Source organism: Saccopteryx bilineata, chromosome 6, assembly GCF_036850765.1.
Source record: "Saccopteryx bilineata isolate mSacBil1 chromosome 6, mSacBil1_pri_phased_curated, whole genome shotgun sequence".
Taxonomy (NCBI): domain Eukaryota; kingdom Metazoa; phylum Chordata; class Mammalia; order Chiroptera; family Emballonuridae; genus Saccopteryx; species Saccopteryx bilineata.
In genome coordinates, this window is record NC_089495.1 from 178,675,539 (window position 1) to 178,698,819 (window position 23,281).

General features: G+C 42.5%; 1 protein-coding gene across 1 annotated transcript; it reads left to right on the forward strand.

Annotated features, from left to right (window-relative positions):
• The first annotated feature begins 5 nt into the window (after positions 1-5).
• Positions 6-18,559, forward strand: MKKS (MKKS centrosomal shuttling protein). The gene is made up of 4 exons (XM_066236041.1): positions 6-990; positions 4,957-5,132; positions 6,038-6,148; positions 17,764-18,559. The coding sequence occupies exons 1-4, from the start codon at positions 6-8 to the stop codon at positions 18,202-18,204; spliced, it is 1,713 nt and encodes a 570-aa protein (XP_066092138.1). The 3' UTR covers positions 18,205-18,559.
• The last annotated feature ends 4,722 nt before the right edge of the window (positions 18,560-23,281 follow it).

The window sequence follows — 23,281 nt, forward strand, 5'->3', positions numbered from 1 at the left end:
GTAAAATGTCTCGTTTAGAAGCTAAAAAACCATCCCTATGTGAAAGCGAACCCCTGACAAGTGAGAGAGTTAGGGCCACCCTTTCGGTCTTCAAAGGAGTCGTGACGTCATGCTACGGCCCCTCGGGGAGGCTGAAGCAGCTGCACAACGGCCTGGGCGGCTCTGTGCGCACCACGTCCCAGTCCTCGGCCCTGCTGGCCCACCTCCCCGTCTCCCACCCCGTGCTCAGGCTCCTGACAGCGTCCGTGCACAATCACGCCACCTGCTTCCGGGACTGCGGCTTATTCACAGCCATTCTTTGCTGCACCTTGGTTGAAAATGCTCAGAGAATAGGCTTGACCCCTACCACTGCCATGACGTTAAATAAGCGTCTTTTGAGCCTCTGCACCAGCTACCTGAAGTCTGAGGTCTGTGGTTGTCGCATCCCAGTCACTTTCAGTAGTTCTGGGGTCCTCCTGTGCTTGGTACGCAGCGTAGTGACAAGTAAACCTGCCTGCATGCTCACTGGAAAGGAAACGGAGCATCTCAGTACTCTCATTCTGAGAGCCTTTTTGCTCACGATTCCCGAAAAGGCCGGAGACCACGTCATTTTAGGGAAGAGTTTAATTGTACCTTTAAAGGGGCAAAGAGTACTAGATTCTACCGTGTTACCTGGGATACTTATTGAAATATCCGAAGTTCAGTGGAGGAAGATGCTGCCTGTCAAAAAATTAGAGTCCTTCAAGGTGGCGCTGTTTCGGGCATCTTTATCTGGAGACCTTTCTGAGACTGGAGAAGGAACTATGGTGGTCGGTCGTGGGGTTTCTCTTGAAAATGCAGTCCTGGACCAGCTGCTCGACCTAGGAAGGCAGCTAGTTAGTGATCACGTAGATCTTGCCATGTGCCAAAAAGTCATCCACCCATCTTTGAAACAGTTCCTTAATACGCGTGGTGTTATTGCCATAGACAGAGTTGGAGCGGCTCTGATGGAGCCCCTCAGTAAAGTGACAGGTGAGAACGCTCAGCTTTTGCCTCTTATAGTTAATAAATCACAGTGTTTGTTGTTTTGTTTGTTTTGTTGTTTAACAGAGATATTCTTGGTGTTTGTCACTGTTAACAACTTGAAAAGTTTTAGAAGCTGCCAACCTCATAGCATATGTAAGTATCTTTTCTGGAAAAGATCTTATATTGTTCACTTATTATAGATTGATTATGGCTATTTTTCAATGCATTTCCCAGTTCTAAAATGTACTATAGAGTCTGTCATAGCTAAAACTTAACCCCCAAATATCTGACAGATTAATGAGAAGACTAACATCCCCATAATCATAAGGTCTTGCACAATTTACAAAATTCCTCTAAGTAAATCTTACAAAGCTCTTAAAACCGATTATATAATTCCATACACAATTCCAGCAAACAACTATACTCTGCTTAGTGGTTCCTAATTAAGAGAGAGAGAGAGAGAGAGAGAGAGAGAGAGAGAGTGTGTGTGTGTGTGTGTGTTCTGGCTTTAAATATCTCAAATATTTCCAGCTGAGCTCCTTGAGAACCAGAATCATCTTTTATTTTCAGAGCCCACAACAGACTTAGTACACAGTAGCTGTTCTGAAATATTTATTGAATTGATTATAATATAGTAACATGGAAAATTATAATAGGCAAAAAAAATCACTATATTTCACAAACTCAGTATATTAAAAGCAGATATAAGGTTTATATTTACCTATTAAAGTCAAAGAAAAATGATGAACTGAAGAGTTCCTGATTTGAGCTACTTCTTAATATTCCTTTAACTGCATTGACAATCTGTCAGAAAGATGGTCATTCTATTCTGATTGATTGTAATTTTTAATTTATTAGATAAGCCATTGTTAAAGTTCACTAATTTTATTCTTACTATAAGTCATTGAAAAGGAGTACCATCCTGCCCTGGCCAGTTGGCTCAGTGGTAGAGCTTCGGCCAGGCGTGTGGATGTCCCAGGTTCGATTCCTGGTCAGGCTTACAGGAGAGGTGCCCATCTGCTTCTCCACCCTTCTCCCTCTCCTTTCTCTCTGTCTCTCTCTTCCCCTCCTGCAGCCAAGGCTCTACTGGAGCAAAGTTGGCCTGGGTGCTGAGGATGGTTCCATGGCCTCCGCCTCAGGCACTAAAATGGCTCTGGTTGCGGTGGAGCAACACCCCAGATGGGCAGAGCATCACCCCCTGGTGGACATACTGGGTGGATCCCGGTCGGGCTGTGGGAGTCTGTCTCTCTGCCTCTCTGCTTCTCACTTCAGAAACACACACACACACACACACACACACACACACACACACACAAAACGTATCACTGCTTTGGGTCATAGTTTCCCCATATAGAAAAGAGAAGAGGCCCTGACCGGTTGGCTCAGCGGTAGAGCATCGGCCTAGCGTGCGGAGGACCCGGGTTCAATTCCCGGCCAAGGCACACAGGAGAAGCGCCCATTTGCTTCTCCACCCCTCCGCCGCGCCTTCCTCTCTGTCTCTCTCTTCCCCTCCCACAGCCAAGGTTCCATTAGAGCAAAAGATGGCCCGGGCGCTGGGGATGGCTCTGTGGCCTCTGCCTTAGGCTCTAGAGTGGCTCTGGTCGCAATATGGCGACGCCCAGGATGGGCAGAGCATCGCCCCCTGGTGGGCAGAGCATCGCCCCATGGTGGGCGTGCCGGGTGGATCCCGGTCGGGCGCATGCGGGAGTCTGTCTGACTGTCTCTCCCTGTTTCCAGCTTCGGAAAAATGCAAAAAAATTAAAAAAAAAAAAAGAAAGAAAAGAAAAGAGAAGATATGAATCAATTGATCTGAAAAAAAAAATAAGAAAAGGAGTACCATGTATGTCAAGTATTGAATACATAACATCTCTGGGTTACTACCCTACCTTTGTAAGGCTGTCATGTGATTGCCAAAGAGAGAATTATTAAATAATAGAAATAATTCTTTGGAATTTATTGTTGATATGGGTCAGACTCATATATTTAAATATTTGCTGGCTTTTCATGAATGAGGTAATTTCCCGTTGTAAATATTAGGTATTACAGATTACTTAGTATGAAGCATCTTCTCATAAAAATATAAGTGGGCACTAAGTGTCCATACCAGCCCACAGTTGTTATTTATCTCCCATGCAATTAGAATATAGTATTAATAGCCAGAACTTTAGTCCTAGATCTTGGGATACGAGACCTTTTGAGATAGAAAGGGAGGAATATATATATAAATAAATATACACACATATCTACATATTAAGCCTCTGGCTCAGGTAAACTAAGAATAGATGAAATATGTTTTGGGCCTAATTCATTTTCCAGGATATATCTAGAGCAGGGGTAGTCAACCTTTTTATACCTACCACCCACTTTTGTATCTCTGTTAGTAGTAAAATTTTTTAACCGCCCATCGGTTCCACAGTAATGGTGATTTAGAAAGTAGGGAAGTAACTTTACTTTATAAAATTTATAAAGCAGAGTTACAGCAAGTTAAAGCATATAATAATTGCTTACCAAGTACTTTATGTCGGATTTTTGCTAAGTTTGGCAGAATAAATCTTTATGAAACAACTTACTCTAGTTAAATCTATCTTTTTATTTATACTTTGGTTGCTCCGGTACCACCCACCATGAAAGCTGGAACGCCCACTAGTGGGCGGTAGGGACCAGGTTGACTACCACTGCTCTAGACAAATGTTACCCCCTTCTTCCTCCTTCAAAAAACAAAATCTCTCTTTATTGAAGATCTGGGTTAAACAGCGGAGTTATTATGCATGGGCAGAGTGGAGTTACTGTGTATGGGCAATGTGTGTTTGAAGTTTGTTATGGCTTAAAGAGCATTGCTAACATTCAGTTTATTTGTGAAGTGACATTATTAATACCATTTAACTTTTATATGGAAAGCCCACCCTGAAAAGTTAAGTGACATGAATAACTTACTCCACGTCCAGTGGCTGATAAGCAATGATCTCACTACAGATTCTCTGTTGTGTCCACCACGTGAAATTAAACAAGATGTAGGCTTTTTATTTTCCCTTAAATTTTAGATCACTCAACTAACTATTTCTTCTTCTTTCAGGTTTCAAAAATAACGAAGACAGGATATTCAAAGAAGTGAAAATTAGTGATTATTTTCTAAGTTCTTAAAATTTTTTAGAGCTATAAGTGTTATAGATGTTATCGTTTTAATGCATTGGTTTGAAAGAGGAAACTGGACCAAAGAACACTGCTCAATTACAGTTTTAATGTTAAGACTGACTTTCATTGTTATTTCTTATAGAAGTTTGGTGTCATTTTTTTTCTTACGTAACTTCCACTATATTTTAGAGATTTTTGAAACCTTTCAGTCATCCTAACTTGTCTTTCTCTTTTTTATTAATCTGTGTTTTGTAAAATTTTACTTGTGCAGCAGGGTGGGCAGAATAATATATCAAAGAAGAACAAAATGAAATTAGGATGTTACGTGTATTATTTTGGCATAATTTAGGTCACTATTTACATATAAACAGTTATGGGGAAAAAATATTGTGTATTCATGAAATAGAGCCCAAAATAGTTATTTGGATAGGTTACTTTGTTTTATGGTGAAGATAATAATCCCTTTAAAAAAAATACCCTATCCTCTCACTTCCCCCTATTCCAGAGGAATGCGGTTCATAATTTTGAATTTGTAGGTGGATTTCCAGAGTTCCTGGACTCCCAGAAAATGTACAACGAAATTTTGTGTTCCTTTTTCTGGAGAGTACAAAACAGCTTCTAAAATATGTTCAAAGAAGTCAGTATACTAAGAGAACCTCGGCTTCTCTTCATTTGTGTATCATTTTAATGGTAGAATGCTACTTATAAACCGTTTGTGTCATATTTTAAGTGACATGCTTGTGGGACTGACATTGGCTAGAAGAAAGTATTATAATTTCAATGATTGCATACTCCATCTGTACTCACATACTTTGTGTTTTCTAAACTTTTAAAAAATAGGAGCACAGCCTATTGGTTCCCTCGGCTCAATCTCTCCCAGTAGTTACGGAAGCGTGAAAGATGTGTGCACTGAAAAATTTGGCTTCAAATGGTTCCTCCATCTTATTCCTAATGAACCAGTGGTCTGCAGCTTGCTTCTCTGCAACAGAAACGACACTGTCTGGGATGAGTTGAAGGTAGGTAATGAACTTTGACTTCCATGCCTAGGGCCTGAGGCAGGGATTAAATAGTCATTCAGAAAGGTATGATTTTTCTCACATTGGTAAGCGATGCTTTTTTTCCCCCTATAATTTCTGCAGGTGGTATAGAAAGCAAAAACAGCAAAAATGAAAGTATTAAAGTCAGAAGTAGACACTACAGTGTTACCACTTATTTCTAGTACTTACAAATTATATCTAAAGCTCTTTAACGTATGAACTTTTCTTAGGAAATTAACTTGAATTATGTACTCTTTAATGCTAAATTTGTATGAATAATTCATATAGATAATGAGTCCCCCAGTCACCCATGTTCTGCCTCTTAAGAGGGTTTGTTGTCCCTCCCAGCAGTAACGCATGCAACTTTTATGTAAGGAAGGTGGCAACCTATGCTACTGATCACAAACTTGGAGATTCAAGTATGCTCAAGGTTATACCCTTGGCAAATATTAAAGGTCTGGGTATTTTTGTTATTGCTGAGTTGTAGCTGTATTATCATTTCCATAGCAACTTGAAATAAGTTTTGTATCAGTTATTCAGCTAATTTATTTAGACTGAAATTTTTTAGTAAAAGTACATTGCAGACCTTGCTGACCTACTTACCTTGAGGCTATTCATTTGTGAATCTCAATTTACAGAGCTAAGTATATATGAAAGATGATATTAATATGGTCCATGGAAACAAACATTGGTTAAGGTATTTTTCTTTAATCTCTAATCTTTATTGTTCCAAAAAGTATTCGCCACATTTGGAAACACAAGTCTCTTTCTTTTGTGATTAAAATCAGGCTCTTTGAGTGTACTAAGTTGCCTTGAGAACACGGCTATATTTCTTTGTGTATCCGAAGTTGCTGTCTGATTCTGATGGTGTCTTTCTCTTCTAGCTCACATGTGAAACAGCTCTGCACGTCTTGCAGTTAACAATCAAGGAACCATATGCTTTACTGGGAGGAGGCTGCACTGAAACTCACTTGGCAGCATATATCAGACACAAGGTAGGATCAATAGTCCTCAGAGTATCTGAATTCTCGGCCGTGTTTGTTTTATATGATAAGTCAAATCAAAGTGCCCTGGATCCTTTAATGCTTCATTTCTCCATAATATAACTCAGATTGGAAAGTGTTGGAATCCATGGGAGTCCGAAAGACCAGAGTCACAGGCTTTATTGAAAGGAAGAAAGGAACCCTGCCGGGCACTTCTCCCGGGGGAGAAGAGCACCGGTTACAGACTAGGGGGCCAGTTATATAGTGTTTGGGAGAGCCTGAGGGGATACTGAGGCAAAAGTCCTGGTATGTCCGGAATGCTCCTCCTTGGGGAGGCTTCGAGCATGTGGGTGTTGAACCAAAAGTCCTGGTGTGTCCGGAGCCCCTCCTTGGGGCGGGTTGTCAACTTTTTGGAATTCCTCTGTCTCAGGGTCAATAGTCCAGTAAGGGTGAGGTCTGACAGATAAGCGGAACATCAAGAGGGCAGTTTGGAATTCACGTATCTATCATTTCTCGACTCTCTGGTTACATATAAAAGAAAGGCAGTTATTAACTTTATAATATATAGTGAGGGGTGATGAGGAGAAAGAGGAGAAACAATTGGAAAATTATTTCTTCTTCTGGAGAGAACTCAAGAAGGGAATCTTGCCAAGCCAAGTCCCTCATCCAGTTAAGGAGGTCATCAATTTCCATGCTGTAAGGTTTGAACCAGGTGATGTCTCTGAAAACCTGAGTGAGGAAGTAAAAAAATTTTGCAAGGTAATAATTGTTAGTTGCTTGCTGTGAGTGACATGGTGATACATGGTCTCCTGGATGAGCCTCATGAGACGTGCTGGACTGGTTCCCTTCAAGTGGGAGGACATGTGGAGATTTTAAAATACAGGAAACCTGTTGGTGTAAGAGTTTTAGAAGGATTTAATATGTGTGGTAAAGAGGAAGAGGGTTTGGAGAACATTCAGGAGGGAACTTCTCGGGCTGAGGGGTGGCTTCTTCCTGCTGTCATCCCTACCTATTTGATATTTCCCTCATGAAGTTCTCCTTGGGGTACTGGGGAATAGGAGTGTAGGAGCATTTGATTGTAGGTAATTCTAGAGATTTCTCTCATCCCGGCCTGTAGGAATTTAATAAAGAAAGAGGCAGGTATTTGGAGATTAGCAATGCAGAGATAAGGAGGGTTGTATAGGGGTGTGTGTGTGAAAGTTCTTCCATGGTAAAGTTAGAGATATTTTTTCCTAGCAGCCCTGGAGAGAGCAGTAAGCTTGAGTTAAAAAGAAATGTTTCATGTCCGTTTGTAGGCTCTTCTTCAGCCAAGAAGACCCAGTGATCTTGTCCTTTTACTATGTGAAAGGTAAAAAGACCGAAAAGCGTTAAGAGGTGTTGCTATTTATTCTCCTAGTTCTTCAGGAATATGGGAGAGCTTTAGGGTTAGGGGACCTGTAGGGGTTGAAAGATAGGATTTAGGAGGTTTGCTGATATAGGGTTTCAGATATTTCTGTTTCACGAGGGCAGGTTTCAGGGTTGATGTGTAGGGTTAGGTAGATTTTTCCAGTTGTCTGATTGGTGAAGGTCTGCATGCAGTTCTGTAAGAAACTAGTAAACAAATGTAAGAGGCAGGGTTTAAAAGTTAGAAAAGTAAATAGGAGAGTAAGTGAACTAATGAAAGGCAATAGTAAGATGCCCAGGTTGCACAAAACCACTGATTCCATGTTTATGAATTCGCTGGGCTTCAGAGAGAGAGAGAGAGAGAGAGAGAGAGAGAGAGTAAATAGGAATAAGACAGGGCAATGTGGCTAGTCCCCTTGTCCCTAGAACTACTTTTGTAGAGATTTCTAAAGCAATAAGAAGAGAAATTACCTGTATAGCTTGTTTGGTCCTTACGTTGATGGATAGTGTATTAGGAACTGGAAGAGGCTCATGGGGTGGGATTAGGTTGATATTTAGGGTGAGATAGATTAGGGTACAGGTTTTTGTCTAATTAGTATGGAGACACAGATAGGTGTTGGTCCCACACAAGTAGAAAGTTCCTGATTTGGTGAGGTAGGTTGAAAGGTGAATAGAGAATAGAAGGACAAGGGGTCGGTTTTGTTTCTCTGTTTCTGAGCTCCAGATGGTCAGGGTGGAGGAAAGAGTCGTCCTAATAAGTGGGGAGGGTAGAGGATTGTTAGCTAGGGTGACTGATTAAACATTCTTTGAAAACCAGTTTTCTGACTGTACAAATTCTTTTTTCTCGGTACAAATCTCCTACAACCTGCACAAACCTTTTACAACTTACATAAACCTTCAACTTTCATGCACTTTCTTATCCAGAAATAACTGGCCTTCATAACAACTTGCTTTTCCTTTTTCTTTCAAAAGTATTTCCATACCTTATACCTTCTATTATCAAAACCATACAATTCCTTTCTAGTCAGAACTTTTGATTTAAAAAAATTTTAACCTCTAGTGACAATCAAGTTGACTTTCTTTTTATCCTAATTTCCCTTTTCCCAAAGCCTGACTAAAAGAGTCCTTAGTTTTTTCATATATTTGCCATACATAGACCAACCAGCTTCAGGTTTGTGATTGGAGTAAGGCATTCCGTTTTTCTATTTTAGCAGCAGTGGGAGTTGTCAGGATCATGGTGTGTGGACCTGTCCATGTGAAAGTCAGTCCTTGGGTGATGTAATGCTGGAAGTGCCTCTTGGACATGTTTGAACAGTTTGCTGAGTGACCTATAAAACCTGCAAGTACTTAGGGAAAGGGTGTTACATTTCTACACTTTGCAGTTAGAGTTTAAGTCCTAGTGACCACTGCTTCTAGCTGGAATTACCAGCAGGTCCCAGCCTATAATAGGCATGGGGCATTGAGATAAGAGGAACAAAGGAGATACTAAACATTAAATAAAGCAACAAAATCAGACTGTCAATACCCACAGTAGAGATCTTTGAGGGATAAATAAAACTTAAATATTCAGGCAAGGCATAGTAGATGGCCCTTGTGTTTACAAGAAAGGAGATCAGCTTATCTGCTACTTGGAAGAAATACCTTAGGCTCATGAATGATGTCCTTGGGCCTTCAGTGGCAATTCCCAGCATGCTGGGCAAGGTCAGGTCACAGGTAGCTGGAGCAGGACTAGAAGAGACTGAACCCTCCCTCCATGGAGAAAGGGGGCAGCTTACCTTCTCGTGTCCCTCTTTCCACAGCACAGGTGTGTCACCGGTGGGGCCGGGAAGCCTGGCAGGCTTCAGTTCAATGACCTTTCTTTCCACTCTGGAGCAGGGCCTTGATAGAATGCTGTGAAACCCCTTAGGGAGCTGGAGCCAAAAGTTGGTATTTCCTGACTTCTTTTGGGCCTTATTTGCCTTTTCTGTTACTTCCTTGGTCATTATAGACCTTAAAAGCCATGCTCAGAAGATCTCACTGAGGGGCTTGACTAAGAGAGCAAAATTGGGAATTCAGTATTTAAAGAAGCCTAATTAGACTGAGGAAAGAAAAGATTTGATCTGTTGTGGTAGGTGGTTGGAGACTGTGGAGGGTCTGAGTTTGATCTAGGGTGAGACTTCAGGTGGTGGGGGTTAAAGTAATGCCTAGATAGACTAGGGACTGAGAATAAAGTTGAGCCTTAGCAGAGAAGACAGGATAACACTTCATAGCGAGGAAGTTAAGAAGGGTGGTGGTGAGTCTCCTTGAGGCAGGCAGGGAGGGGCTGCAGAGGAGTAGGTTATCTACATATTGTAAAAGAGTAGTACTAGTTTTGAGATTGCATGCTGCTAAATCCTGAGCTAGTGCCTGCCGAAACAGGTGTGGGCTGTTTCTGATTCCCCTGGGGTAAGACAATCCAGGTAAATTGCTGAGCTGCATTAGTGTCTGGGTAAAGGCAAACAGAAAGTAAGAGTCAGGGTGTAGAGGAATGGTAAAGAAGGCATTCTTGAGGTCTAGGACCATGAAGTGAGTGGTGTTTGAGAAAATGTGTGACAGTAATTTGTAGAGATTAGGGACTACTGGATGGAGAGAAATTACTGCCTCATTGATTAGGTATAAGGCTTGTACGAGGTGATAAGCTCCTGAAGGTTTTCGAACAGGAAAGATGGGGGTATTGCAGGGAGAGTCCGTGGGGATGAGTAAACCTGGTTTATGAGGTGGGTAATTACTGGTTTAAGGCTTTAGAAACAGACACAGTTACACATTAAACAAAGACTTCACATATTATGAATTAAGAAATTTAAATGAGCGCACTTTAGTTGTTTCAATTCACTAGAAAGTTTCTGACAATGAGACAAGATAGATTACTTACTCACATAGCTTAATATACAATTCTGTTTTTTAAGTTTTTCGAGATGATGGAGTTGCCAGCAAAGAGGGGAGGAAGAGAGAAAGCAGACGGATGGACAGTGTGAGCAGCTGGATGGAAAGAAGGAAAGTCAGAATCTGCAGGAGGAGAGAAGGAGGTTAAAGTATTGGTGTGGCGCCACATGGTCAGAGGAGTCAAAAGGATTTAGAGCTCTGAGGAGAGAGGAGAGGGCAAGGAGGAAAGAGGCACAGTCACAGTTTGTAAGGAAGGAGGAGGGGTCAGAGAGGAGACAGAACTGCAGTTTGTAAGGAGGGAAGAGAGGTCAGAGATGAGACAGGCACTGCAGCCAGAGCCACAGCTTGCTTCTTTGGAGGGGGGAGGGGACGAAGAACACAGTGGAGAAGGGAGAGGCCCCTGGCCAGCAGGAGAGGAGAAAGAGAGACTGGTGAAATGAGAAAACAGGATTCAGTGAAGGGAAGAGCTTTCTGGAGGGAAGAGACTCCAGCAAAAAAGATTTGCTGAGAGACTAGAGAGGGGTCCCGAGAGAGGGGTACCCCGGGGGTCAGGCAGGAGAAGGAGAGAGTTTGGGAGTCCGCGGGGAAGGAAAGATTAGGAGCAGAGGTGTTAGGTGAGGTTTCTTTGGCCAAAAACGGCCTGCGTGTAGAACAGAAAGTACAGAAATTAAGGACAGGAGAGAAAGGAGAAGAAAGCCTGCACGTAAGGAACTTTGTAAAGCCAGGAGCCAAGGCCAGGGCCACTATCAGAGGAGCCCAGCCCATGCAGGTTCGCATTGGATTCGGACAGTCGGTAAAGAAACCATGGAGCCAAAAACTGGTGGGCCATAGTCTTTAATCTAGCTTGCACCCGGCGGGCAAGTAAAAATACACACTGGGCTCCAAAACCCAGTCACATTCAGTGCTCACAAAGCTACTGATTTATCTGAGTTTCCTAGAATCAAAGGTTTCTAGCTCAACAGCCTTATTCTCCTCAGTTCCCCATTTCCTTCCTTATCCCAGATACAAACTCTGTACAAACTGGCATCTCACTCAGCACTCCGCCATCTTGGCTGCTTTTCCTGGCCTTCTCCACGTGGCCTCCTCCCGCTGCTGGCTCTATTCTCTCTGCTCTCTCATGCTAACCTCAGGAACCAAGAGCACAAACTCCCGCTCCGTTCCCATTTTATAGTGTAGAAATCCAAACCCTTAATCCAATATACATAATGGGGAAGTCTCTAATACAAAATCACTTCTATGAGGCATGATAGGATTGTACCACCTCACACCAAAAAGGGTGGGACAGGCTTAATCCCAAAACCAAGCCTCAGGCTACAACAATTCTCAACACACATTAATATCACCTGGGCAACGGCCTCTTTAACAAAGTGAGCATAATACATTTTATCTGCCCAACAAACTTCTGATGCCCTCCCCGTCCGGTGGCAGAAATTGTCAAGATTTCTTAGGATATTATAATCGAATGTCCTGTTTTCAGGCCAATGGGAGTCATTGTCTAGTCTGTACTGAGGCCATGCCGTGTTAGAGAAGAAGATTAATTTCTTTGGTTTAAGGTCTGAGAGACCGAATTTGGCGAGGATTTTTATGAGACATCCTAGAGGGGTCTGGTTGGAAGGCTTAGACCCTGAAGAGCCCAGAGTGGAGACAGGTGAGCAAGAGGGGGCGTCCCCGCCTTTTGTCACTGTCTCAAGAGGAGAGAATCTCCGTGTGGGGGAGTCGTCCCTGATAGAGGTCGTCACCACCTGTCAGGGAGCTCCGAGGACGAGAAGTCCGAGAGAGTGGAGAGGTTTGGCTAGGCGCCTAGTCTTCTGTGCAGTCCACTGAGACTGAAAGTCAAACCCCTCAAAACGTGAGGCATGTCAGAGAAAACCGTCCGACCAGAAAGGGGTATTTTTAGAGAGAAATTTAGAGGCCAACCGGGGAAGGGGAAGGGAGAAACTCCTTACCTTCTGGTCCAGCAGGGGTTCAGGACAGGGTTAGACTGCCGGCCAATCAACCCACAATTACACGTCCAAACAGAATCAGGGAGTAAGCCTGGGACGAGCTGCCGCTGCCCATTGCTTCCCTGGTTGTAAGTTTGGATGGCAAAGAGGGATCGTCCAGGCAGTTAGTACCCTGTCCCGGGTTTCACCACCAAATGTTGGAATCCATGGGAGTCCGAAAGACCAGAGTCACAGGTTTTATTGAAAGGAAGAAAGGAACCCTGCCGGGCACTTCTCCTGGGGGAGAAGAGCACCGGTTACAGACTAGGGGGCCAGTTATATAGTGTTTGGGAGAGCCTGAGGGGATACTGAGGCAAAAGTCCTGGTATGTCCGGAATGCTCCTCCTTGGGGAGGCTTCGAGCATGTGGGTGTTGAACCAAAAGTTCTGGTGTGTCCGGAGCCCCTCCTTGGGGCGGGTTGTCAACTTTTTGGAATTCCTCTGTCTCAGGGTCAATAGTCCAGTAAGGGTGAGGTCTGACAGATAAGCGGAACATCAAGAGGGCAGTTTGGAATTCACGTATCTATCAGAAAGCACTTGATGAAAAGAACACTTGCAAATATAAGGTAATATCATTATCACAATGATTATTATTAATCTAACCTTTTACCGAAGGTTCACATTCCTTGTGTATTGTCTAAATAATGCATGTTGAAATGAGGATCTTATTCATGGGAGTTGTCACATTAGAGATCTCAGCTGCTGTGATACAGTAGTAATCGATATTCACAAGGAAAATGTTCAGGTTCTACAAAATACTTCAATATCTTCTGGATCATCAAGGAAAGACTAATTTTATGTTTTAAACCATTTTAAGTATTACATTCGATTATAAGTTTTAAATTGGTATCTATTTATGATCTATATATTATTTCTATCAAATTGAATCCTTTTTTATTACTCTAGGAAACTATTTCCTAATAATAAATTTCGTGCATTGTAGTTCTGACAAATTATTTCCTAAATACCGACCTAGTTTATTTGAAAGTAGGTACGAACAGGTGTGCGTGTTTTAGATGTTTGCAGTTGATTCTTTGGTCAGGATTGTGACCAAGACACTCCGCAGAGCTTCTAGTGGATGACCAGGACCGAAGCGAGGACAAGGGTTTTTTATAAACATGTCCCACCCTCCTTCCTCAAATAATTTAAAATCTACGTGATGATAGAGCCCATTCATGAAAAGTTATCAGAATATCTGTTATGAAAACCAAAATCCTTGCCAATCTATGAATGCTAAATGGACAACAATAGAGTCTGCAAGTGGAGTTGAGTAAACTGGAAAAGTTTTTTGGAGGCGGAAGGTATCTTGAGTAGGATTTTGAAGAAACGGTACAGCATCGAAAATATGGGAAAAGAATGTGCATTAGAGAGGATCTCATCTGGCTCAAACCTCCCGAGCAAAACAACAACAACAACAACAAAAAAGTGGTCACAGTTTTTAAGTAGCTAGGGTGTGAATTCTTTTTTTTTTTTTTTTCATTTTTCTGAAGCTGGAAACAGGGAGAGACAGTCAGACAGACTCCCGCATGCGCCCGACCGGAATCCACCCAGCACACCCACCAGGGGCGACACTCTGCCCACCAGGGGGCAATGCTCTGCCCCTCCTGGGCATCGCCATGTTGCGACCAGAGCCACTCTAGCGCCTGAGGCAGAGGCCACAGAGCCATCCCCAGCGCCCGGGCCATCTTTGCTCCAATGGAGCCTTGGCCGCGGGACGGGAAGAGAGAGACAGAGAGGAAAGCGCGGCGGAGGGGTGGAGAAGCAAAATGGGCGCTTCTCCTGTGTGCCCTGGCCAGGAATCGAACCCGGGTCCTCCGCACGCTAGGCCGACGCTTTACCACTGAGCCAACCGGCCAGGGCGTGAATTCTTAACAATCATTCAGTTATTAGTTTGCTAGTGTAAAGCCAGAAGCCAGGGCTGCCACCATCACAACAGCCTGGACCATGCAGGTTCGCATTGGATTCGGACAGTTGGTAAAGAAACAAAGGAGCCAAAAACTGATGAGCCATCTTCTTTAATCCTAGCTTGCAACCGGCGGGCAAGTAAAAACACACACTGGGCTCCAAAACCCACTCACATTCAGTGCTCACAAAGCTACTGACTTATCCGAGTTTGCTAGAATCAAAGGTTTCTAGCTCATCAGACTTATAACCTCTGTTCCCCATCTCCTTCCTTCTCCCTGCACAAACTCTGCACAAACTGGCTTCTCACTCAACACTCCACCATCTTGGCTGCTTCTCCTGGCCTCCTCCATGTGGTCTTTCTCTGCTCTCAGCTCTCTAATGCTAATCTCAGGAACCAAGAGCGCAAGCTCCCGTTCTGCCCTGTTGGGCAGATAAAATGTATTATGCTCACTTTGTTAAAGATAACAGGAGGAGGCCGTGGCCCAGGTGATATTAATGTGTGTTGGGGTGGGCTAAAGGCAGGCAGAATCCTTTAGCCTGGGGCTTGGTTTTGGGATTAAGCCTTTCCTACCCTTTTTGATGTAGGGTGGTACAATCCTATCATGCCTCAGAGGGTGACTTTGTATTAGAGACTTCCCTGTTTTGTATATTGGATTAAAGGTTTGGATTTCTACACTATAAAATGGGGATGGAATGAGAGTTTGGCCTCTTGGTTCCTGGGATGATTAGCATGAGAGAGTAGAGCCAGCAGCGGAAGGAGGCCATGTGGAGGAGACCAGGAGAAGCAGCTAAGATGGCAGAGTGTTGAGTGAGATGCCAGTTTGTGTAGAGTTTGTATCTGGGATAAGGAAGGAGATGGGGAACAGAGGAGAATAAGTCTGGTGAGCTAGAAACCTTTGATTCTAGGAAACTCAGATAAGTCAGTAGCTTTGTGAGCACTGGATGTGACTGGGTTTTGGAGCCCAGTGTGTATTTTTACTTGCCCGCCGGGTGCAAGCTAGGATTAAAGACTATGACCCACCAGTTTGTGGCTCCGTTGTTTCTTTACCGACTGTCCGAATCCAATGCGAACCTGCATGGACCGGGCTGCTGTGATGGTGGCTCCGGCCTTGGCTTCTGGCTTTACATGCCCCCATTTTATAATGTAGAAATCAAAACCTTTAATCCAATATACAAAATAGGGAAGTCTCTAATACAAAGTCACCCATCAGAGACATGATGGGATTGTACCACCCCACATCAAAAAGGGTGGGAAAGGCTTAATCCCAAAACCAAGCCCCAGGCTACAAGGATTCTGCCTGCCCACAGCCCACCCCAACACACATTAATATCACCTGGGTGAAGGCCTCCACGTGGGCAGTGCCATCTTTAACAAAGTGAGCATAATACATTTATCCGCCCAACAGCTAGTATATTACTTTTTTTCTATCATGACATTTCTAGAATAAACTTTCTACAATGGTGGAACCAAAAAACAATTTAAAGGCTGTTGGGCAGATAAAATATATTATGCTCACTTTGTTAAAGTTGACGTTGCCCACGTGAGGCCATCGCCCAGGTGATATTAATGTGTGTTGAGAATCCTTGTAGCCTGGGGCTTGGTTTTGGGATTAAACCTTTCCCACCCTTTTTGATGTAGGGCGGTACAATCCAAACATGCCTCAGAGAAGTGACTTTGTATTAGAGACTTCCCTACTTTGTATATTGGATTAGGGGTTGTGAAGCTACAGTATAAAGTGGGGGCAAAACGGGAGTTTGGCCTCTTGGTTCCTGGGATGATTAGCATGAGAGAGTAGAGCCAGCAGGGAAGGAGGCCATGTGGAGTAGATCAGGAGAAGCAGCTAAGATGGCAGAGTGCTGAGTGAGATGCCAGTTTGTGCAGAGTTTGTATCTGAGATAAGGAAGGAGATGGGGAACAGAGGAGAATAAGTCTGGTGAGCTAGAAACCTTTGATTCTAGGAAACTCGGATAAGTCAGTAGCTTTGTGAGCACTGAATGTGAGTGGGTTTTGGAGCCCAGTGTGTATTTTTACTTGCCCGCTGGGTGCAAGCTAGGATTAAAGACTATGGCCCACCAGTTTGTGGCTCCGTTGTTTCTTTACCGACTGTCTGAATCCAATGCGAACCTGCATGGGCCAGGCGGCTGCTGTGATAGTGGCCCTGGCTTCTGGCTTTACAAAGGCATATTAATTTTTATTAATTTAAAGAGAAAGAATATTTTTAAACTATCGATGTAACAAATGCACACATTCCTATATGGCTTTTGTCGTAATACTCTGTATGTTGTCATTTTAAACAAATCTCAAACACTTTGCCGAACATAAATGAGTAGTTCATTTGGACATTAGTCTTTAGGAACTTCTTCCCGTGTATAAAACCTATATAATACAGGCATCATACCTCGTTCTTCAGACAGGAAGGGCACTACGGGCAGTCATTCACAGTAAGTTGATTATGGGGCTTTTTCTTTTCTTTTCTTTTTTTTTTTTTACAGGGACAGAGAGAGAGTCAGATAGAGGGATAGATAGGGACAGACAGACAGGAATGGAGAGAGATGAGAAGCATCAATCATCAGTTTTTCGTTGCGACACCGTAGTTGTTCATTGATTGCTTTTGATTGCTTCCTCATATGTGCCATGACCGCGGGCCTTCAGCAGACTGAGTAACCCCCCGCTCGAGCCAGTGACCTTGGGTCCAAGCTGGTGAGCTTTTTTTTTTTTTTTTTGCTCAAGCCAGATGAGCCCGCGCTCAAGCTGGCTATCCTGGGGTCTCGAGCCTGGGTCCTTCCGCATCCCAGTCCAACGCTCTATCCACTGCGCCACCGCCTGGTCAGGCATGGGGATTTTTCTGATTCATTCATTCTGACTGGTTGTAGAGTCCCTGAATAGGAACTTAGAACAGGGACAGAGTTCAGTGCCCTAAGGCAAAGGCCACAGTGGCTTTACTGACAAAACTACTGAACTCAGTACTGTGCTGAACACAGCACAATTAGCAATTCTGATTAATCAATAGGTGGGGACATTTGAGCTACTCCCTTGCCCTTTAATCTGCTCTAAAGAAGTTCCCCATCCTGACTTCCTCCTTCTCATCTCTGTTTCTATTTGTGTGTATAAATAAATACCCATAAGGATGGGGAGGGGAGGGTGGGGCGGTCTCATGAAACCTGTATAGGTTATTGTGAGGCGGTTTTCCTTGGGTCAACGCGTGTGGTCTCCGTGTAGTCACCGTCTCCGGGCAAGTGGTTAGCATACATTTTTACTATAAACAACCGGGTTAAGGCATTATAGCCTGGCCAGCTGACTCACGTATGCCTGTTAGCATTGTGCCAAACCCGTAAGTAAATTGAAAGTAAGTTGATCAAACCTTTATGAATAAGGGATTGATCAGGTATTCTGTTTTCAGAAACATTTTTATAATATTAATTGATCTGTATTTTTTATTGTTTCATTACTCTTTAGACTTCTCATGAGCCAGAAAGCGTTCTCAAAGATAGTGGATGTACTCGGACAGAACTTCAGCTGATCACTGAAGCATTTTGCGGCGCCCTGGAATCTCTCCCTGTCTCCTTAGAACATGATGGAGGCGAAGTTCTCACTGACATGAAGTATGGACACTTTTGGTCAGTTCAGGCAGATTCTCTCTCTGATGTGAACTGGCCAGATGTGCTTTCAAGATGTGGCTGTGGACTATGCAATAGCCAGGAAGAACTCAGCTGGGCTTTTTTAAGGAGTGCTCGGTCTCTTTTTGCACCACAGCCGTGCCTTCCACAGGACGCTGTGGACTCAGCCAGCGACCTAACCTTAGACTGTTTCACGGCTAAGCTGAGTGGCCTGCAGGTGGCTGTGGAGACAGCCAATTTGATTTTGGACCTTTCATATGTCATTGAAGATAGAAACTGATATAATGTAATAGCATGAAAAATCAGGTGTTAATTAAGAATGATATTGAGTGTATTTCTCCTCTCCCAAAGGTCTGTTCTGTGTTTTTGAATAGAAGATTCAAAAAATTATAGATTTATTTATATAAGGAAAAGAAGTATGACTCTTGAATAGAAATACCATAGAATAATAAAAATGTGAAGCATTGTTAAAGATATTGCAGTTATGTTAGGGATTCCACTTGTAGTTTGCTCTGAATTTTTGCTGTTGTAATTTTTTTAAATTGAATTTATTGGGGTGACATTGGTTAATAAAATTATATTGCTGTTATTTTGACATCATTCTAAGAACATACAGAAATAAAAAAAATTCCTAATCCTAATCTGTGCCTTAGTTTGTGTATACTTATAATAGATCTTTTAAGTTAGGAAAATTAGATTCCAAAAAATCACAAAGCATCCAGTACGTATGGCTCAATCAAAAGAAGCACTCAAACTGCACAGTCAGTAAGCTCTCAGTGTTCCTTATCTGAGACTGTATTTAGTCAGTGTTTAGGTAATTGATGCATAGCTTGGTCTATCCGCAACTGCTAGCTTTTATCACAGTTCTTCATTTTTCTTATTTTGGGGAAATGTGTGATTAGGAAAAAAAATAGATTTATATAGTAACTAAGCAGCAGAGAGAAAAGTGGAAAAATTATTTCTTTAGTTCAGTCAGTAGTGCAAAAAGAAACTAGAATAGCTTATAGTCAAAGTAGAGACATTGATGTTTCACCAAGGAATGTAATTTGAATTTTATGTAAATGCAAGGTATATTGATAAATTGAAGAGGAAATGAAGAATCCAGCTAAAGGAATAAGTGTGGAGCTGTAACAGATTCTAAGTTAACCTTTAAGAAAATATTTTGAAAATTTGGGGAAATTAACCTGAGAATCAATGATCAGGTTTATAGCCATGACAGAGGGGGAGATAGAATTTTCAAGCAATTTCCTCCAATAATCTTGCAGTCCAAAATAATGTTCACCCTGAGCCAAAGAGAAAATTGCAGTACAAACTCAGAGCAATGCAGTATATCTAAAAAAAAATCAGCTATACCTCAAGCTTCGTAAAATATTTCTCTAAAATTGTATTTTTATTATTCGAGTCAATCAGAAGGGCAGGTAGGAAGCCTCTAGCACGGCTCCCAGTGGTCCTACCTCCTGGTTTTCAGGTGCTAGCATGATCACCTCCCCTCAGGTGTGGGCTGCGTCTCATCTCCCACTTCGTGAACAGCAATGTCTTATTACTGTTAATCATGCCTCGTCCATCATTATGTGTAGGGAATGTGAGACTGGTTACTCATCTCATTAACCTCATGGGTCTTCAGATGAAGAGTCACTGTGCTCCCGGAGCTGTACTTAAAGAACTACACCTGAGGAGCTCCACCCACCCTGATCTAATTTCATGATGACATTTTGGACTTTGAGCTGATGTCACAATGTAATCAACAAGACTTCCGGAAATCTGGGAGGGTGTGAATGTATTTTGCATGTAGTTTCTAAGATGGCTGCCAAAGATCTCACCTCTTGGTAGTCCATCCTTTGGGGATGGGTGAGACTTAATAACTAGCTTTTATGAGTAGAATACAGCAGAAGTGATAGAATGTTACCTTTTTATTATTATTATTATTGATTTTAGAGAGAAGAAGAGAGATAGAAACATCGATTTGTTCCACTTATTTATGCATTCATTGGTTGATTCTTGTATGTGCTCTGATGGGGGAATGAACCCATAACTTTGGCATATGGGACAACACTCTAACCAACCGAGTTATTCACCCAGGGCTGGGATATTACTTCTTATGTTAGGTTGTAAAAAGATGGGCTTCTCTCTTGATCCATCACACGCTCACTCCGATGGAGCCCAGTTACCAGGTTGGGAAAGGCCCTACGATAAGGCACACATATGGGAAGGACTGAGGGAGGCTCCCAGCCAACATCCCACAAGGAACTGAATCCTACCTCAACCTCAGAGTAAATTTGGAAGTAGTCCTAGTGGAACCTCAAGATGAGTGTAGCCCCTGCCATTGCAGCCACATGGGAGGAGGCTCTGAAGCAGAGAACCTAAATGAGCCATAAAATAGTCAACATTGTGCTGTAATAGCAAATTTGAAGAATATGAATCAGACACATACACACAAACTCACAAAAGAAAAATAAAGTCAAATGCAGTCCTACTACCCAGAGATAATCACTGTTTGCATTTTATATACATTTTTTCAGTTTGCTTTCTGTAAAAAAAAAAAGTAATATTAAAAATATATCTGTGCATGCCAAACCTGTGGTGGCATAGTAAATGAGGCATTGACTTGGAACATGGAGGTCGCTGGTTCGAAACCCCGGGCTTGCCCAGTCAAAGCACATAGGACAAGCAACTACAAGTTGATGCTTCCCACTGCCCCTCCCTCCCCTGACCTTTCTCTCTCTCTCTCCAATAATAATAATAATAATAATAATAATAATAATATATTCACATACATACATCAGTGCACACAGTCTCTCTCTCTCTTAAGCATGCCTGCACCTTTCCCCACCCAATACTTCAATTCTTTTCCGGTGTGCTCTCATGCTCTAGCTCTCTTTCTCTGGAGTACCCCTGGGCCTTTCCTTCCATTTTTTTTCCCTTCAAGGCACATACCTTTGATTTCATTCTCCTAACCTCCAAGGGCCCTTCTTCTGCCTCTGTGACTTGTTTCCTGAGTCCACACAGCCCAGCTGGCTCACTTCTTCTACCTCTGTAACTTTCTGAATAAACTTTTGCTTGTATTTCAGGGGGGGAGGGATATTTCATGGGGGGGAGGGATACACACACACACACACATCACTGGCTGGATGATCAGTTCCTTGAGGTCAGGGATCATGAACAAATCTTTTATTATTATTATTATTATTATTTTTTGTATTTTCTGAAGCTGGAAATGGGGAGAGACAGTCAGACTCCCACATGCGCCCGACCGGGATCCACCCGGCACGCCCACCAAGGGGCGACGCTCTGCCGCGACCAGAGCCACTCTAGCGCCTGGGGAACAGGCCAAGGAGCCATCCCCAGCGCCCGGGCCATCGTTGCTCCAATGGAGCCTTGGCTGCGGGAGGGGAAGAGAGAGACAGAGAGGAAGGAGGGGGGGTGGAGAAGCAAATGGGCGCTTCTCCTATGTGCCCTGGCCGGGAATCGAACCCGGGTCCCCCGCACGCCAGGCCGACGCTCTACTGCTGAGCCAACCGGCCAGGGCCATGAACAAATCTTTTTTTAAAAACTCTAATACCAGGCCCTGGCCGGTTGGCTCAGCGGTAGAGCATCGGCCTGGCGTGCGGAAGTCCCGTAGATGATGAGTGACAAAAATTTCCAAGGATTATGGGATATCACAGTTACTAAGTGGAAACACAACCACATGAAAAAAATTATAAAGATATCAGATTCTCAAACTTGCTTTTTCCTTCAGATTAAGAGATAGATTTATTTAGACAGCTGAAACAGGGCTCTGTAAGAGATGTTTAGTCTCCTTGACTACTCCCCAAAGATTATCAGGAAAGAATAACCTAACGTGATGTTTTGACAGGGCCTGCACTGATTATGAAGAGTGATGTTTGTACTTGATATGCTTAAATAATAACCTGCATGATTTATAGGACTGTAAACAATATTGGTTTGAGTTATCCAAAGACCAGCTAAGCAGTAGAAGAATACAGAATATGATGGATTTTATACAGGTACCTACAATTTCTCTTATAGCATATGAATGCCTAACTAGCTTTGATTATACAAACTAAACGAGTTAAAGGATATCTATGATAATCAAATATACTAACAATATGTAATTTGAATCTCCTATGGAAGACACTTCACTAATGGTTCATTTAAAATGTCAAACATATAAAGATTCTCTAATGTAGTACCAATGGAAGAATTAAGAAATTGGAGGTATTTATAAAACCAAGTAAGTATTTTGACTTAAAACATTTTTCTAATTTGCATTAGCTGTCCAATTTTTACCATGTTGCCAAAATCCTAATTTCTTTTGACTAAATAATAAGAAGCTAATCCTGTTGGATGTCTACGGTTCAATAAACTTTAATGCTGCATGTGCTATGAGTCCCACAGAAGTATTGAGCAGCTGTCACTGACTTCATTCTCTTCTGCATTATTTTCTTTTTTCTTTCTTGTAGCTCTTGGAGTTTCTAACTCTGTGTCCCAAGGAACTTCATAATACAATATTCATACCTCAATCTTACTTCAAGTCACAAAACAGTGCCTGAGGCTTAACTGAGTTGCTGTCCTTTCTTGTCATTTATATCTGTCAAAATGAGCTTCTCTGCAATTATTTTCAAGATTTTCCTTCTCATATTTTATCATCCGAGTTTGAATAATGAGGTTAAGGGAGTGGTTTTTAAAATTATTTACAGCTACAGCCTAGGGAATTTAGTCAATAATATTGTAATAACTATGTGTGGTGGCGAGTGGGTACTGGAAATATCAGGGGGAACACTTTGTAAAGTACGCGATGGTCTAACCATTATGGTTCCCATCTGAAACTAATACAAAATACATACCTTGACACGAGCACTTTAAATCATGAGCAATTTGAGAGACGAGCAGTCACTCATGAGATTTTTTGCTTTAAGTCACGAGCGGATATTTGAATCACAAGTTTCCACCACCCTCCACTAGATGGCCTGCTGAACATTCTAAAAGAGAGGAAGAAACAAACTTCCATGGAAAGCATTTTGTAGAAACAGCCTCCAAGTTAAAGCAAGAAAAGTGTGGTGAAAAAGCCAAGGTCAGTGAAGAAAATGATGATTGTTGGGCAAATGAGTTTGTAAAATTTGTATTTTCTGAGTTTGCTCACCTTTATTGTTAAAAATGGCACTGGGCAGCTGTCTGTGAAATTGCTAATTACTTTCCTGCTTGGGAATGGCCATTGTTATGCTAATGCCTCCTCCCCTTCCTCCAGCATCTTCGCCTGACCTTAAAGCTAAATACACTTCATAAACCAGTTTATTTCTTTACATTCCCTCTTATTATGTATACATATATAAGTATTTGTTACTTATAAAGTACATTTT